General features: G+C 35.0%; 1 protein-coding gene across 3 annotated transcripts in view; it reads left to right on the forward strand.

Moving 5' to 3' along the window:
* Positions 1 to 12899, forward strand: part of SNAPC1 (small nuclear RNA activating complex polypeptide 1) — a 33227-nt gene extending 20328 nt beyond the window's left edge. For 2 of the 3 annotated variants that reach the window (XM_032344423.1, XM_032344422.1), the window contains 2 exons: positions 8897 to 8995; positions 12818 to 12899. In XM_032344423.1, coding sequence (XP_032200314.1) covers positions 8897 to 8995; positions 12818 to 12879 — 161 coding nt within the window. In that variant the 3' untranslated portion in view covers positions 12880 to 12899. Of the gene's footprint in view, positions 1 to 6032; positions 6125 to 8896; positions 8996 to 12817 lie in introns of those variants that run through there. The other variant, XR_004286022.1, reaches the window with a different exon arrangement.
* The last annotated feature ends 5957 nt before the right edge of the window (positions 12900 to 18856 follow it).

Raw genomic sequence — 18856 nt, forward strand, 5'->3', positions numbered from 1 at the left:
ATTGGGGCACCTGTGTGGCTTAGTGGGTTAAAACCTCTGCCTTCAGCTCAGGTCATAATCGCAGGGTCCTGGGATCAAGCCCTGCATCGGGCTTTCTGCTTGGCAGGGAGCCTGCTTCCTTCCTGCCTCTCTGCCTACTTGTGATCTTGCTCGCTCTCTCTGTCAAATAAATAAATAAATAATTTTTTAAAAAGAAAATTACCTTGATTTACAAATGACTGATTTTATATGTAAAAATATCTTAAAGAAAATTCCCTGGAAAAAACATAGGAGCACAAAATTTAGTAAGGTAAAGGACACTACTGCAAACTGTACAGAAATTAAGAAGCTAATAAGGAAAAATTATAAATACTCTTGTGCCAATAAGTTAGGTTAGGTAAAATGGATATATCTTTTTAAAGACACACATTTCTAAAACTAACACAAAAAGAAATATAGCATTTGAGTAGTTCTGCGTTTACTAAAAAAAAATACATTCCAGCAAATAGCTTTGCTGGAAAGTCTAAGAAACATTTAAGGAAGGAATATTATGCTGTTCTTTCAGAAGACACAAGAAGGAACACTTCCCAGCTTATTGACCTTTTAAGAAAAGACAAAGACTTTCCCTCATGAATATGAATATAAAAATTTTTACGAACTATTGTCAAGTTGAATCCAATGGTATATTAAAAGGACAATGTAGTAGGACAAACTTGGGTTTATTCCAAGAGTATAAGGCTGGTTTATTTAGGAAATAAAGGAGAACAAGAATAAAGAAGAAGGACTATATAATCATCTCAGTATATGTCGACAAAATATTTGACAAAAATCCAGCATCTATTCATGATAAAATCTGAGAAAATTAGGATTAGAAAGGAACTTTCTCAACCTGATAAAGGATTTGTGTGGAAAAAAATACAGCTAACACCATACTTAATGGTGAAACCATACTTTCCCTCTGAAATTGGGAACAAGGCAGGGATGACTATACATTATTCCTCTTACACATCATACTGGAGGGTCCTAACCAGTGAAGTAAGGCAAGAAAAAAAAATAATAGACATTTAGATTAGAAAGGAGGAAATAAGATTGTGTCTGTTTACAAATGAAATTATTTTTTACACAGAAAATATCAAAAATTCTACTCAGTAGTTACCAGAACTAATAAGTGAGTTTAACGAGGTCACAAGGTACAGGGTTACTATTTCTGTATACTAACAATGGAATAATTAGTAATTGAAAAAAATTTTAAAGTATAACAACACAAAATCCACAAAATAGCTTAGTATATAGGTAACAACATATGTATGGGATCTGTATGCTGAAAACTACAAAACGATGAAAGGAATCAAAGATGATTTAGGTGAACGGAGAGATAATATGGACCTCATGGATTAGAAAACCAATACGGTTAAGAGACACCTAATCCTGTATTGTTCTGTAGATTAAATGTAATCCCAAGAAGTCCCAACAGTTTTATAAATAACAAGCTGATTCTTAAGTGTATATGGAAATGGGAAGAAACTAGAGTAGCCAAAACAGTTTTGAGAAATAACTATAAAGTTTCAGAAATCAAGACAATGTACTATCTGCAAAAAGGTAGACATACAAGTCAATGGAAAAGACTAGGGAATCTAGAAATAGACTTGTACTTACATGGTCAGTTTTATTTTTGACAAAGGTACAAGGACAATTCCAGGTAAAAAGATAGTCTTCAGTAAATGGCGCTAATACAATTTTATATCCATATGCAAAAAACAGATCTTCAATGTAAACCTCTTTGCCATATGCAGAAATTAACTTAAAATGGATACAGACCTAAATATAAAAACTAAAATCATAAAACTTAAAAGATGAAAACAGGGGGTGCCTCGGTGGCTCAGTGGGTTAAAGCCTCTGCCTTCGGCTCAGGTCATGATCCCAGGGTCCTGGGATCAAGTCCCGCATCGGGATCTCTGCTTGGTGGGGAGCTTGCTTCTCACTCTCTCTCTCTGCCTGCCTCTCTGCCTACTTGTGATCTATGTCTGCCAAATAAATAAATAAATTCTTAAAAAAAAAAGAAAAAAGATGAAAACAAAAAATGTGGTCTTAGATTGGGCAAAGATTTTTTATACATGACACAAGAAATACAAGCCATTAAAGAAAAAAAAATTAATTAGACTCACTTCAAATTAAAATTCTTTGGAAGACACTTATAAGAAAACGAAAAGACAGGCCACAGAGTGGGAGAAAATATTTGCAAGATACAAGCCTGATAGAGGTCTTGTGTCCAAATATATAAAGAACTGTCAACACTTAGTAATAAATAAACAGCCCAATGAAAAGATGGGCAAAAAATTTGAACAGATACTTCAAAAAGAATATGTGCATGGTAAATAAGCATCTTGAAAGATGTTTGACATCTTTAGTTAGTGGGAAATGCAAAATAAAGCATAGTAACATTCTAATACTGCCTGTCACAATGGCTACAAAAACTGAAAAACAAAACAAGGAGATTGACAATAATAAAAGCTGATGAGGACACAGAACATTTGAACCCTCATACATTGCTGGTGGGGATCCAAAATGGTACAGTCACTTTGGAAGACTGGCTGTTTCCGATAAAGCTAAACACAAACTTACCTTATGATCCAGCAGTTCTACTCCTTGGTGTTTACCCAAGAGAAGTAAAAACTTACATAATTTCACACAAAAGGTTGTATGCAAAAGTTTATATTGGTTCTGTACGTAATTGTGAAAAATTATAGCCAGCCTAAATGTCTTCAACTCGGGTAAACAAACTATGGAATAAGTGTACAGTGAGTTACTACTGAGGAATAAAGCAGCTGCTGATATATGTAGTAGCATGGGGGACTCATGTGCCTTGTGCTAAGAGAAAGAAGACAGACATAAAAGGCATAAAGACAATCTGGAAGAGTCAGAATTTATAGGGGCAGAAAATATAGGTGGCTAGGTGCTGAGGGTGGAGCGCGGTGTTGACTGTAGAAGTGCAGGGAAATTTCTGATAATGAAAATAAAGGAATCGTTCTGTATTTTGGTTGCAGTGGTAATTGCACAATTGCATTTGTCCAAACTCCTAAACCTGTATATTGAAAATGGGGACTTTTATTATCTGTAAATCAACAACTCAAACAAACCCAAACCCAGAGGACATGAGGAAAAGACTGATTAGTTTGATTGTATTTAAAAATAACTTCTGCAAGAGTAAGTGTTTTTTCTAAGGTGTATCAAAGATAACTTTGGGTTTTGAAAGCTGCACAAGCAGTTTTTATTAGCAATCAACCTTCATACAAGTGCAGAGAGGTCAGCTGGCCAACTTGCTTTCTTAAACACCTAAACAGGTTTTTGTTTTGTTTTGTTTTTATGTGGCTGAGTAACAAAAGAAGAGTAAGTGCAAGATAGGAAAGAAATTAAAAGTTATTTTTCATCTTAAATATTTGGCAGGTGTAATATATCACTTCCTTTGCTATAGTATATTTTATTACTTAATGAAGTTACCTAAAACGTTTTCATAAACTCTGAAATTAGCTTTTAAGAACTGGTTCTTTATCACATCTAAGATTTGTTATTGAATTTACCTAGGTCTGTTAGGGATTTAACCCATGAGAAAGAAAGAGTCTAATAAGATACCTGAATTAAAATCTTTTTAGTTGTAACTCAACTATTCTAGCTAACCAGCTTTGTGGCTCAGAAGGTGCTGTAAGTACTTTGAAGCAGAAGTGCTTTGTTATTCGATATCTTAAAGATCCAAGTGCTTCATAGTTTCTCTTTAATCAAAATTTCATTTCCTTAAAGTGGAAAGGTATTTTTGATTTCATGCTCTTTTCAAAAAGAAGCATCTTATACTCCCAGCAATGCAAAAGAACTTGCAAAACTATTTGCAGCACATATAATAATGTTAACATTTCTAATTTCAGGGGAGCTTTTATAAATTAGTAAGAAAAAGGCCACCACCCAGTAGAAAAACTGGCTTAGGAGATGAGCATGCAATTCACAAAATGCAGACAGTCAACATGCATATGAAGAGATATTTATTTATTTATAAAGATTTTATTTATTTATTTGACAGAGATAACAAGTAGGCAGAGAGGCAGGCAGAGAGAGAAGAGGAAGCAGGCTCCCTCCTGAGCAGAGAGCTTGATGCAGGGCTCAATCCCAGGACCTGGAATCATGACCTGAGCTGAAGGCAGAGGTTTTAACCCACTGAGCCACCCAGGTGCCCCTGTGAAGAGATATTTAATCTCTATAATTAAAGGAACATAAATTAAAACATGATTTTTTTATATAAGTTATTAAATTGGAAAATATGAAGGATAAGTGAATACCCATTGATAGTGAAAGTATGAATAGGTAAAATCTGAATTTAAGTGGCAGTATAAATTGGCACAACCTTTTCAGACAGCAATTTGGAATCATCTGTCAAAATTTTAGAAGTACATGTCTTTTAATGAAGCGATTCAGTTTCTAGGTATTTATCCTTTACAAGTGACAAAAAATAGGACATTCACTGCAGTATTATTTGAAATGGCAAAGACCAAACAACTCAAATGTGTAACATTGAAAAACGTGGTATGTAAAATTGTTAGCCCATACAAAAGAATATTTCGCAGTTATTAAAAAGCTTAGAGAAAGTTCTTTATATAGTGACATGAAAGTAGGTACAAAATAGACTTATTAAGCATTGCTTAGTGAGAATGTCTTTTTAAAGAAGAGTATGATTGCATTTCTGTTCTTAAAATATCTGTAGGGGCGGATGCCTGGTTGGCTCAGTCGGTTGAGTGTCCAGCTCTTGGTTTTGGCTCGGGGTCATGGGATCTAGTCCCATGGTGGGCTTATGCTGAGCAGGGAATTTGCTTGTCCCTCTTCTTCCCCCATGCTTGCGCGCACACACGTATTTTCTCTCTCTCATATAAATAAATAAAATCTTTAAAAAGTACATATGTAGACATAAATACAATGTTATATCATTAAAAAATCTAGAAGCATATTAACAGTGGTTAATTCTCAGGGATGGGATCATGACAAATTTCTAAGTCCATGCATTTCTGTAATGTTTGAATTTTTCTATTAACTGTATGTTACTTTAGTAATCCAGAAAAAAATCCAAAGTTTTTTTTTATTTAAAAAAATAAATATAACAATACTTTCATAAACTTAAGACAAATACAGGGATTAGCATGAAAAAAAAGGCAGGGTAGTTGGAAGTATAGAGTGACTCCATTTTGCCTGGGAGTATAAAGGATGTGTTGATGTTAATGTAGAAAAATATGTTGAGGTTGTATTTTGCCCAGCCCCGAAGTGTAGAACCTTGAATTTTGGTAGCAGAGGGGAGTCATCTGAGACTTCTGAGCAAGAAAGTGGTATACCAGTTTTCTTTGAAGAAAATCAATCTGGGAGTAGTATGGTTGGTAGGTGGGGATAAACTGAAAATAGGAACACTAAGGAAAAGGCTGTTTTAGGGGAGCATGAGCAACTGGCCAGGTGGTTGTAGGAATTAGGCAAGCTGGTGAACAGATATGAGAGCCAGTGTATATAACCAAGCATAGATGTAATGTAGCTGTATATATCCAAACATAGAGGCTGATGGAGATATAATGTAGCTGTATATATCCAAACATAGAGGCTGATGGAGATATAATGTAGCTGTATATATCCAAACATAGAGGCTGATGGAGATATAATGTAGCTGTATATATCCATAGAGGCTGATGCTTAATGCCTAAGCAACTAAAGGAATATTGGTGCTTTTGACAGAAATAAGGATCAAGGATGAAGATTTTATCAGGGGTAAAATTTGTCCCAGTCCAGTCTGCCTTTCCAGGTTCAATTCCTGTAATAGTTGTCGGGCAATAAAAAGTGCTCAGTCTATTGATTGGATATACCTAAGTTTGTATTATTTAAGCTTCAGCTGTATGTGTTCCCCATTCCTAGACTATAGCATGCACATTTCTGGAAGGACATCAGTAATGGTAATGATGATAGGATGGTGGAGAGGATATAGCTATTATTTCTGTCACACTGAGTATCTGCCACACTTCTTTCACATGTCCAAGGTCACCTACCTGGTTAGTGGAGCTGAGACTGGAATAGCAATGTGTCTGAATCCAAGCCTGAATCTTTAACTGCCATACTTGCTGTCTCTCAGGTAACTGGAAATGTGGGTCTGGAGCTCAAATTAGGCATGCAGTTAAGTATGTTGTGTTTTAACTGCGTGTCTAGTAGCCACTTAAGATTGAGCAATAGTCTCTTGGTTATAATTGTATCCCACATTGTTAGCTTTGAGCATAGTAAAAACCATCTACCTTCTAGGGAGTTAGTTTTGTAATAACTAAAAGTGATTTAAATGTCAAAAATACTTTTTAAAAGCTTAATTATTCTGGTTAGTATCTTTGTAAAACATTTTCTCTATATATTGCTTGTTTTTTTACAATGTGCATTTATCATTTTTATAATTAGAAAAATATTAAAATTTATTTTATGCTCTCCTGTTTTTCTTTTTTCTTTCTTTCTTTCTTTCTTTTTTTTTTTTTAAAGATTTTATTTATTTATTTGATATAGAGAGAGAGATAGCAAGAGAGGGAACACAAGCAGGGAGAGTGGGAGAGGGAGAAGGCTTCCTGCTGAGCAAGGAACCTGATGCAGGGCTTGATCCCAGAGCGCTGGGATCATGACCCAAGCCAAAGGCAGACGCTTAATGACTGAGCCACCCAGCTGTGCCCTCCTATTTTCTAGAACAATATATCCTAAACACAATTTAATTTAATCTTTATGACTCAGGGTTATTATCATAAGCATATTTATATTATTAGGCTTTAGAATATAACGATCATATCAAGAAATAAGTGTGTGCAGAAGTTTATCTTTATATTTGCGGTTTCACACTGCAGTACTTTGTCAACTCTTATGTCTTATTTTTTTAGAAAGTTTTTGTTACATTTATTGTGGTAGGTTGTCTTCTTTCTGTTGTCATTGTGGCTTATGGCTTTTTTTTTTTTCCTTTTTGCTGCTGCTTAACTGTAATGATTTCAGAAACTGGTTGGCTGTTCATTTCGGTTTTATGTAAAATAAAGTAATCAGGTTTTGGATAAGGGCCTGGGGAACTACTGGTGACTGAAGTTCATGAGCTTTATTTAATATGTGGACTTTGAGGTAAACATCTGAAGTTTTGTGTGTTAACTTCTTGGTTTCTGGCTGTATGATAGGTGGGTGAAGCACTGTATTTGTTTTTAAGAGCTTTTAGAGAACATTGCTTTTTATTTTTTAAACTTACTTAATGTAGAGATCCATCTAAAATGTAAGTAATCATTATGTTACTAGATGAAGACTTCTCAACTGCCCTTTTTTTTTTTTTAAAGATTTTATCTATTTCTTTATTTGAGAGAAGGAACATGAACCGGGGGAAGGGAGAGGGAGAAGCAGAATCCACGCTGAGCAGGGAGCCCAGTGTGGCGCTCGACCCCAGAGTCCTGGTATCATGACCCGAGCCAAAGGCAGACGGCAGACACTTAAGCGACTGAGCCACCCAGGTGTCCCTCACCTGTCCGGTTTTAACTCAGAAATCCTTATCTTGACATTGTTGAATAGTCTTTGAAGTTGTAAATGTGGATTTAGGGAAAAATCATTAATAATGGATATGGATGGACATGGCTAAAAGATTGTGAAGAACAGTATCAGTAACGTTGGGTAGATTGTACTGATTATAATTTTGTGAACTGGAAATATAGGTTCAAATTTTTTAAAAAGCCTGATTAGATGTAATAAGAGATTTTCTAAAACAGCTACCATCTGAAAACTTATGTAATAAAATATTATAATTAATATTTATGATTTGTAAAGGTAAATTTCTAATGACTTAATGGGAAACTGGTATTTTATTAAGTTTAAATTGTATTTAAGAAGCTTATTGCTACAGTTTACTTAGCTCTTCCTTAGAGCAATCTGTTCTTTCCATAAACTCTATACCCCATCTCAGCATGTATATGTTCAGAGCAGAAAATTTAAGTTTATTTTCATTTAATTTCTTGCCTTATGAGAAGTGCTGACAGGTATGCATTAACATATGTGCTAAATGAAATACGGTGTTATAACATCATTGCTTCCATATTTAATCATTTAATAAATATTTATTGAGGCCCTACTGTATGTCAAGCACTTTTCTGAGTGCTGGGGATACACTGACTTAAAGCCTGTGCTTGTGAAAGTTACATTCTAGTGGAAAGAGGCAGACCATAGAGAAAAAAAATCAACATGTAATAATAGATCAGATGGTAAAAGTATTGTGGAAAAGAATAAGGCAGCATGAGGAATGAGAATGTATGTGGGTATTGCTGTTGGACCTGAAAGTTATGTGCTAAATGAGACTTGATAAGACAATGGTATTTGATAAATATGATGAGGATATTTCTTTAGGCACCAGAAGGTTGATGTAGAAAAATATTTTGGAAAATGGTGAGTCAGTGGCAAATTATGATTAGAGGAATCGAGCAGATACAGTGAGAAAAGATAGTATACATTCAAAAACAAGGCTATTACCTTTAAAATTACATTTGTGATTAGCTTATATAGTTGAAGTAAGACTCACAATTATTCCTTGATATCTACAGATATAACCCATGATGTGTGTGATAAAGCTTGAGTAAAATATTCATGTTTGATTAATTTCATTTCTTTCCTTTTCCTTCATTTTCTTTACTTTAATGGAAGAATTCAATTATTTTCAAAGCAGAGATACAAAGAATACTTAAAATAGATATGGATTTTAAAATGCATATTTGTCTTTACCATTACAATTTTAGCATTTAGTTTAAATGTCTAATTTTTATGTTATTGTAGTAATGACTTCATTTTGTGTAAAAATTTTTCTCAATGATTAACATTCTTAATTTTTGTATGAAATGATTTTCTTAACTATTTCCAGATGACATGCAGAATGTACATAAAGAAGATAAATCTTTAAGGCTGAGTATGCCTGTAATTACAGAAGAGGAAGAGGACAATGGAAGTTTTAGTGAAACAGGTATGGATGAAATTCTGTCAAATATCGATGGAAAGTTATGCGTGGGGAGCATTAAGGTTTAGAACCCATGAACAGCAAGGTGGTGACCTGTGTGTTTTTGTGATGCTTTTTTCCTTGACACATTGGAGAATTTTAGCATTAATCATGACACTTAAAAATAAATGTTAATACAATAAATGAAAGGAGAGATAAAAGGATAGGTAAAATACCATTATTAGTATGTCAATATACGTCATCATGAGGATGTCTGGAATGTATTCCTAAGAAAGGGCAAGGCTCACAAAATACAAGTAAGTTTCTGGATATAACTTTAAAAAGATTTTATTGTTAAAAAATAGTTATTTCAAATTTGAATGTAAAATTTTCACCTATGGAATCATGATTGTAACTAAATAGTTGTATATTGCATGACGTAAATTAAAATGGCTCTACCTTTTAGTGTTATAGTTTTCATAATTTGTAGTGTTTATTAAACACCAGTTTAAATAATATTACCTCTAGTAATAATCATATTATTATAGAGAATAAGTATTTAACAGGCTAGGCTTGATAGCTGGTAATCCATCAATGATAATGAATACAATGTGTGTTAAGAACAATTTTTTTTCATTTGGCTTTGTATTCATTCAGCAAGCATATCCTGAGTGCCCATCATGTTTCAAACACTTAGCTATGTACAGGGCTATAAAGATATATACTATCGGCATTTAAGAATCATTTTATTTCGATCACAGTTATTATAGATCTGAGTACAGTGACTGGCCCACAGTGGACCTAAGTAAATATCTGTTGAATATATCAGATGAGTCTGTGCCTTCGAGGACCTTAGAGTTCAGTTAGGGGAAAAAAGCACCCAGTTCATTGCGATAGAGAGAAACAGTGTAATAGAAATATATAGAAGACAAAGAATAGGCATTTCACAAGGAATATTTGTTTCTTCATAAATGTGAGTACTTCTATGATTTGCTTATGTCAGCATAAAATAGTCCTTTACAATCTTGTGATGAGTTTCAGGCTATAGTTTCTTTTCTTTTTTTTTTTTTTTTTTAAGATTTTTTATTTATTTATTTGACAGACAGAGATCTCAAGCAGGCAGAGAGGCAGACAGAGAGAGAGAGGAGGAAGCAGGCTCCCTGCTGAGCAGAGAGCCCGATGCGGGGCTCGATCCCAGGACCCTGGGATCATGACCTGAGCCGAAGGCAGAGGCTTTAACCCACTGAGCCACCCAGGCACCCCAGGCTATAGTTTCTTTCCAGTCTTGATTGGTGGCTTTTTTTGTGAGTAAACAGTGAAATACGCATACCCACCTTTATGGCTCTTTGGCAAGTCCTATTTTAAAATCTATCAGTTTGTAATTTTTAAAAATGTGGTTAAATTATAATGACATATGCATATGTCTTAATTCACATAATTTTAGAATATTCACTATAAGAAACCACAGTCTTCTGACTTTGATTCCATTTCTTTCATATTTTACTTTATTTTTGTTATTTTCAGTTAGCCAACAACATATGGTACATCATTAGTTTTTGATGTAGTGTTCAACGATTCATCACTTTTGACTCTTTATTGTTTTGGTATTTACCTCTAGTAATAATTATAATATTATAGAGAATAAGTTATATTTAACAGGCTAGGCTTGATAGTTGGTAATCCATCAATGATTAAAAAATGTGTATTTTACTTTATGGTTTAGTTCTATGGATTATCTCTTGACTTTCCACTGAGGAAGGCAAGGGTATAGTTTTCTTTAATATATTCTTTACCTCCAACTTCCAACACACGTATACTTCCCAGGCCCGAGCCTTCAACATAATTATTTTAGCTATGTAAGTATTCTGCATTTATAAAGCATTATTAACAACAGAGTCATGTAATGGACTATGATTCTTACTTAATCTGCACATTTATAGTATTCCCTAGAGAGTGATACTTTTTGTCTTATTTATTTTTTCTATAGACTTAACACGAATATATCTTCAAATTCTTCCTCAGTCATGTAAATCTCTTGTTGGGCTATTAGGACATATGAGGGATTTTGTCATTTTCAGATTCTTAAAAAACTTTCTTGCTGACCTCTAACCTGCTTTACTGGATGGTTTGCTCTCTTGGCCTGCTGCATTTCATCCTGGTTGCTGCTGTCTTCTAGGAATCTAGAAGATTCCTGAAATCTCTTTTTCTTCTTACTTTCTTGTCTTTTCTTGTTCCTTTTCCCATCACTCATCTTTTGTTTTTCATTGTTGGGGAATTTTTTGTTTCTTTATGTCTTTCATAATTTTCATGTTTTTGTATTTTCTGTTATTTTCTTTGGTTTTAATGATTTGTAATTTTTAGGTTCATACCTCTTTCTAGATAAACACTAATTTGAGTGTTGGTTGTGGCACCTCCTTTTATAGCCAGAAAGATGTACTGGAGAGGATTATGCTGAGTGAAATAAGTCAAGCAGAGAAAGATAATTATCATATGATTTCACTCATATGTGGAAACAGATATTCCTTGTGAAATGCCTATTCTTTGTCTTCTATATATTTCTATTACACTGTTTCTCTCTATTGCAATGAACTGGGTGTTTTTTTCCCCTAACTGAACTCTAAGGTCCTCGAAGGCACAGATTGATCTGATACATTCAACAGATATTTACTTAGGTCCACTGTGGGCCAGTCACTGTACTCAGATCTATAATAACTGTGATCGAAATAAAATGGTTCTTAAATGCCGATAGTATATATCTTTATAGCCCTGTACATAGCTAAGTGTTTGAAACATGATGGGCACTCAGGATATGCTTGCTGAATGAATACAAAGCCAAATGAAAAAAAAAATTGTTCTTAACACACATTGTATTCATTATCATTGACAGATTACCAGCTATCAAGCCTAGCCTGTTAAATATAACTTATTCTCTATAATATTATAATTATTACTAGAGGTAATATTATTTAAACTGGTGTTTAATAAACACTACAAATTATGAAAACTACAAACACTAAAAGGTAGAGCCATTTTAATTTATGTCATACATTTTACAACTATTTAGTTACAATCATGATTCCATAGGTGAAAATTTTACATTCAAATTTGAAATAACTATTTATAGTGGAACATAAGGAATAATTATTTATATGTGTAACATAAGGGATAGTGCAGAGGACCACAGGGGAATGGAGGGAAAACTGGATGGGAAGAAATCAGAGAGGGAGACAAACCAGGAGAGACTCTGAACTCCGGGAACCAAACTGAGGGTTACAGAAGGGAGATGGTGAGAGGATGGGGTAGCCAGGTGATGGGTATTAATGGGTATTAAGGGGGGGCATGTGTGGTGATGAGCACTGGGTATTATATGCTACTAATGAATTGTTGAACACTATATCAAAAACTAATGATGTACTATAAGCTGGCTAATTGAACATAATAAGTTTTTAAAAAGATGTATGGTACTAATGACTTGGGTCATATTTTCATATTTAATTGAAATAAAATTCAAATTTTAATCACTCTATCTCATTGCACTGGCCTGTATACCTTTCAGATTTGGCACACCGGGTCTATGCTAGTTGTAGGGACAGCATACCCATCTGAAACAACTTCAAAGTAACTTATTATTAAATAGGATTTAGGAAGACTAGAGTCTACTTTAGTAAGTTTTCAACTGCAGTGACATTTTGAAGGAAAGAATCACGTATATGTTAGGTTTAGGATTTTAGGATTTCTTCTTGGAGCTTTATTGTGAGGGCATTCCAATTAAACAATTATTTAAGTATATGTTACCAGTTAAAGTATTATTTTATAAACCTGACAGACTTCTTAATTTTATGTCTTTAGAGTTAACTGCACCCAAGAGGAAAAGAAAATACAGAACAAAGAACCCAGCGAAGAAGTCTTAATTTTGACATCTCCGATAAAAGAAAAGATTTATATTTTGGATATTGAACAGGAAGACTGCCAGTATTAAAAATAATTCTTCTGGGAAACTATAGGTTATTTCTCTGAAATGGCAACATCTTAACATTGCTCTAGATTTATAAAGGAACAAAAAATTAGAAATAAGAATTTCCTTTTATGAAACCTGCATAAATGGAAATAAAATTTGGATTTAGAATGTAATAGAAATAATCCTTTTATTTGCAGATTATTATTGTTTCCTATAAGTTTTTGTGATGTTATACCTCTTAGAGTTCTGATATTAACTATTTAAGATATTTGTTTTTGAAGTAATAATGTTTATTACATATAAGTGGATTATTAAATTTATAGTATGGTAATGGGTTCATTTATGGTATGTATTAACTTTTATATATTGTATGGTTAAGTGCAATACAATTTTTGCCTTATTTGCTTTATTTTTGAACATATGAAACTTATGGTCAGTAACTTATACGATTGGTATTTAGGAAGCCCAGTTTCTACTTCTGTAATCAATTAAATAGTCTTTGGTGTTTGTTTTAAAGCTCCCTTTGGCCTGACATTTTGTATGTATATGTGTATATGTATGTATAGATATATTTGCATGTGCCATATTTATACATATATGATCATTTCAGTACATTGTTTAAATACATTTAAATACTAATTATTTTTATTTTTTTTAAAGATTTATTTATTTTGGGGGAGAGAGCATGCATGTGTGTGTGCACACATCTGTGCGTGTGCACACATTTGTGGCTAGTGGAGCAGAGGGAGAAGGAGGGAGAATCCTCAAGAGTTGGCCGTTTAACTGGCTGAGCCACTAATACTAAATACTAATTACTAATTATTTCTAATAAAACCTTTAAGAGTGATAATGTAATTTCCAGAATGTGTTATGGTACAGAGTAGATGATACTCACGGAAAAAGATTTCTAAACTTTGTGGACATGCTTCTGTTAATTTCTCGCTTAAGACATTTAAATGGAGATCACTTAAGCCATGTTGTTTGAATTGCTGCCACTAACAGACCATCTCCACACCATGTGGTTGGCTCAGCCATTTTTTTTTATAATTTTTTTTATTTGACAGAGATCACAAGTAGGCAGAGAGGCAGGCAGAGACAGAGAGGGGAGGAAGCAGGCTCCCTGCTGAGCAGAGAACCCAATGCAGGACTCGATCCCAGGACCCTGAGATCATGGCCTGAGCTGAAGGCAGAGGCTTAACCCACTGAGCCACCCAGGCACCCTGGCTCAGCCTGTCTTACAGTTGATTATACTCCATGTTGTTTTCTAGCATTGTATATTCAGGAATTTTGCAAATGTCTAGTGAGTGAAAATGTGTGATATGTATAATCTTTTAAGTTAAAAGTACTGATGCTAGCCCAAATAAACTTTCATTTATTAGAATGTATGCTATTGCATTAGCTACTAAACAAAATTATTTCCCCTAATTTTAGATGTTCCTGATAGTAGATGGGCAGTTTTCATAATGTGTACATTGGACAGAGCTTCTGGGATTTAAACATTCTAGTGTTGGGGCACTAGGAGGTATCATTGGCCTCTTGTGTACTAGGTTATTTGCTAGAACTTGTCTGATCATTAACATTTACAAACATTGTACAACTGACACATTGATTTTGCCCTCTGTTTTTTCATAATAATACTTAAAATATTATTTCATTTGTACAGTGAAGAAACTATCTTAAGATGGTAAGTGCCTTGCCCACATTCAGAGTTAGTAAGTGATGCATCTGCATACAAATTTAGGGCTCTTGCCTATAATTTCAGTATCATTTTATATAAGCCAACAGAAATGGAAATCCAGAGAAGTACGTCTCACTTGAAGCAGTAAAACTCTATTTTGTAGTGGCTTAGCAGTAAGGAAAGGTTAAAACCAGTTGAGTCTCAGTGCAGGGTGGTGCTCTGGGTTGTAAAATAGGTTGGTTCCATGATGGCTTCATGTACAGGTTTGGGTCTTCAGGAAAAGCTTTATTTCAGTGTGGGGAACTGTTTATCAGTCAGGTTCTCAGATGTCAGCCAAGGGCTAGCCTTGCAAGCAGGCCTTTCTAAGGACTGCAATCTCAGGCCTGTGCTGCTGCCTTTTCTCTACACTGTTTCATTTCATTTTTCACTGTTTCAAATAATGCTGTGTTGATTTTTTTTTTTTCTCACTTAGATTGGTATTTCTGTTAGATAAATCTGCATATGAATTTGCTTGTCGGACAGTGTATGTGTGTACATATACATATAGAATTTTAATTATTGCCAAATCAAACAAAAATATTGCCAGTTTACAGTCCTACTAACAGTATTTACAAGGGACTCTCCACATCTCCATTACACTTGTTACCAATCTGTAATTTTTCCAGTTAAACGTAGCCTGAATCTTAACAGCAGAAATGGTAGAAAGACCATTAAGAGTAACAAAAAATTTTTTAAGGTTTTATTTATTTGACAGAGCCCAGAAGCAGGGTGAGTGGCAGGGAGAAGCAGACTTCCTGGTTAGCAGGGAGACCTGATACGGTTGTTGATCCTGGGACCCTGGGATCATTACCTGGGCAGAAAGAAGCCGCTTAACCAACTGAGACACCCAGGCACCCCAAGAGTAACAAAATTGTATTAAACAGCTGTGAGTTGTGAAATTGAAGCTTATTAAATAGAATTCAAATAGAAGATATTTGTGTTTAAAAGTGGGCTTTCAGAATTAAAACGTGGGGTCATAATACTAGCTACCTATTAAATGAAGCTATTTGTATTATCATCCTGATTGTAATAAAATAACTGTACCAAGTCATAAATACATAATTTTAATATTAAGTAGTGACTAATTTAATGTTTTATGAAGAAAATGAGTTATGTGGCAGTGTTTGTAGCCACAAGATGTATTTTAAAACCCTTCCACTTTCAGACATCTTAATATAGGAACATACTGTTCAAAGTAGAGACTTGGAATCATAGTAGTTTTAATGTTATATGCCAGGTTTACTTGGAGTATCTAAAACCATGAATGAAAGAAGCAGAACCATAAAGGAAATGGAGGTTGTACACATTTGATAGAGAAATATTTTTCACTTTGGGGATGAAGTATTGTGATTTATGTCTTAAGAAGAAAGCTACTCTGGAAACGTGCAGTTCTCTATAAGAAATTATAGCGCATTTGTTTTCTGGTATTCTTGAGTTTATGTTGTAAGCAGACCTATGATCCCATTTGGGTTTATAACCCCTTCTTAATGCCTCAAAGGTCTGTGAGTGGATATATTTATTATGGAGAAACACCCCCAATCTCTTTAATACCCAATTAAAGTGCTTATTCCCTGAAACACACAGTTGTACCATCTGCAAGCTATTTTCTACTGCCAAAGGAGAGATAATGAACCAACTTTCAGGCAAAGACTTTGTCTTCTTAACAGAGATTCCCAGAAAAGTGGTATAATAGGGAAATGTATTAAAAATGCATTTATCTAAATGAGTTGACTAACTGTAATTTTCCTGACCTAAAAAGTAGAAAGTCAAATATTTGTATCTTCGTTCTGCACTGATTCATTATATACCCTTTAAAAATTCCTTTTTGTTTAAATCCGTTTCTCAGATATAAATTCAAGATAATGTAGAACTACCTTGGAGACTTGTCACAAATATCTAGAGCTGCATAGTGCTTTGAAAGTGCAAAAATAAAAAATTCTAAACTTCAAAATAATAACTACTGGAAGTATAAGATTTTTTTTTTTTTTAAAGATCTTATTTATTTGAGAGAGAGAGCATGAGAGGGGAGAAGGTTAGAGGAAGAAGCAGACTCCCCGTGGAGTTGGGAAGCCCCATGCGGGACTGGATCCTGGGACTCCGGGATCATGACTTGAGCCAAAGGCAGTTGCTTAACCAACTGAGCAAACCAGACACCCTGGAAGTGTAAGATTTTAAAAAATAATTGGATGTCAAGGAAGCCAGAGAGATTCTTATGTTTAATGTGACTTTTTTTTTTCCCCCCTTAGAGATTTTATTTATTTATTTCAGAGAGAGGGAGAGAGAGCAAGCCAGAGAAGGGGCAGAGAGAGAGGGGGAAGCAGACTCCCTGCTGAACAAGGTGGGTGCTGGGCTTGAACCCAGGACCCTGGGATCATGACCTGAGCTGAAGGCAGATACTAAAGTGATTGAGCCACCAAGGCGTCCCTGCTTAGTGTTATTTTTTGTTTTTAAAGATTTTATTTATTTTATTTTTTATTTTTATTTTTTTTAAAGATTTTTTAATTTATTTATCAGTGGGAGAGAGGGGGAGAGAGGGAGCACAGGCAGACAGAATGGCAGGCAGAGGCAGAGGGAGGAGCAGGCTCCCCGCCGAGCAAGGAGCCCGATGCGGGACTCGATCCCAGGACACCGGGATCATGACCTGAGCTAAAGGCAGCTGCTTAACCAACTGAGCCACCCAGGCGTCCCTATTTATTTATTTGACAGAGAGAAAACACAAGTACACTGAGAGGCAGGCAGAGAGAGAGAGAGAAGGAAGCAGGCTCCCCGCTGAGCAGAGAGCCCGATGCGTTACTCGATCCCAGGACCCTGAGATCATGACCCGAGCTGAAGGCAGCGGCTCCACCCACTGAGCCACCCAGGCGCCCTAGTGTTATTTTTGATGCAAATTTTTTTAAGTCAATAATCAGAAGCTTATGTGTTTACATGGATTTTCAGATTGACAAGAGTTCTCATAATTCAATCGACAACTTGAGCTCCTGGTTTCCTTTATTCACACTGCATTAGGTACAATATAGATCATCTTCCTAATAACCCATTTTGGTTATGACAAAAAGATTCACAAATACATAGATAAAATGCTGTTAATTGAGGTATATTTAAAAATGAAATTAATGAGCTGAAATTTGCTTTCACGTAAAGAGCCTGGGAAAATAAGCAGAGTTGTTAATGCCTTCCTAACTTCCTCTTGATTCTTGAATTAAATTACAATTTGAAGAATGCTTGCTTTTTAAATGGAATCGAGAAGACTGTGGGTGCTCAACTATTCACATTTTCATTTATCTTCTGAACAGCTATGTAGTAATTTTCATTGCACATTTTAGAAATTCCCTGTATTAAAGTAAATGCCAAAACCTCAGACCGTATAGCCCTTTCTTGTGTGGTAATATTTTTTTTAATGCCTGAATTATTTGGTTTAATGTGCTGTATATTGCAGGTCTGAATTTTTTTTTTTTTTTAAGATAAATTTGTATAGGCTCCTTTTGGTTGCAAGGAACAAAGGCAACATTCGTATTATCTTAAATGCTGGAGGCTTATTTTCAGAATACAGAGGACAGTCATTTCCGAGGCACAGCTGCTTACCTGAAAAATGACTTTTTGTCACGTAGTGAACACAGCAGCTCAGATGGCTGTGTCCTCATCTTTGAAATGGCTGTCCACTGCTGGATTGCATGCTCTTCGTCATGTACTTTCCAGCTTCTCTCTGCATTTCTGTGTGCTACACCTGCTGCTCAAAGAGGAGCTGAATAAACCAAAAGAGATTTTTCTGATTTGGCACAGATTATTCTGGTGGGTCATTTTGACCTCCCGTATGTCTTCCCAAAGGATGGCTGCCCTCAATAAAGGCCTAGGTCCCTGGTGCAACCAGCTGTGGCCAGTGGAGCCAGGTCACAAGCCACAGGGCACAGCAAATCATGTGGAGGGACCCAACTCTGGCACTTTTCTTTACAAGAGGCATGTGGGACAGGCCTTTTGAATCTCAAGAACTTCTCAGTTGGTCCATGATTTGATTAAAATTATAAGGATGTTATAACATTATCATCAATACTGCCACTAAGTGAAGTAATCAAGTAGCAAAAATTTCACTTGACAATAGGAACATGGCACAGTGGTGAAGAGAAATTGGTCAGGGGCCAGACTGTCTGATTTGGTCTGAGATTGCAGACCGTGCCTTCATAAAATCCACTTGTACATTCACTGTGTAATTCCATTT

This window comes from Mustela erminea, chromosome 5 (assembly GCF_009829155.1).
Source record: "Mustela erminea isolate mMusErm1 chromosome 5, mMusErm1.Pri, whole genome shotgun sequence".
Lineage (NCBI taxonomy): Eukaryota > Metazoa > Chordata > Mammalia > Carnivora > Mustelidae > Mustela > Mustela erminea.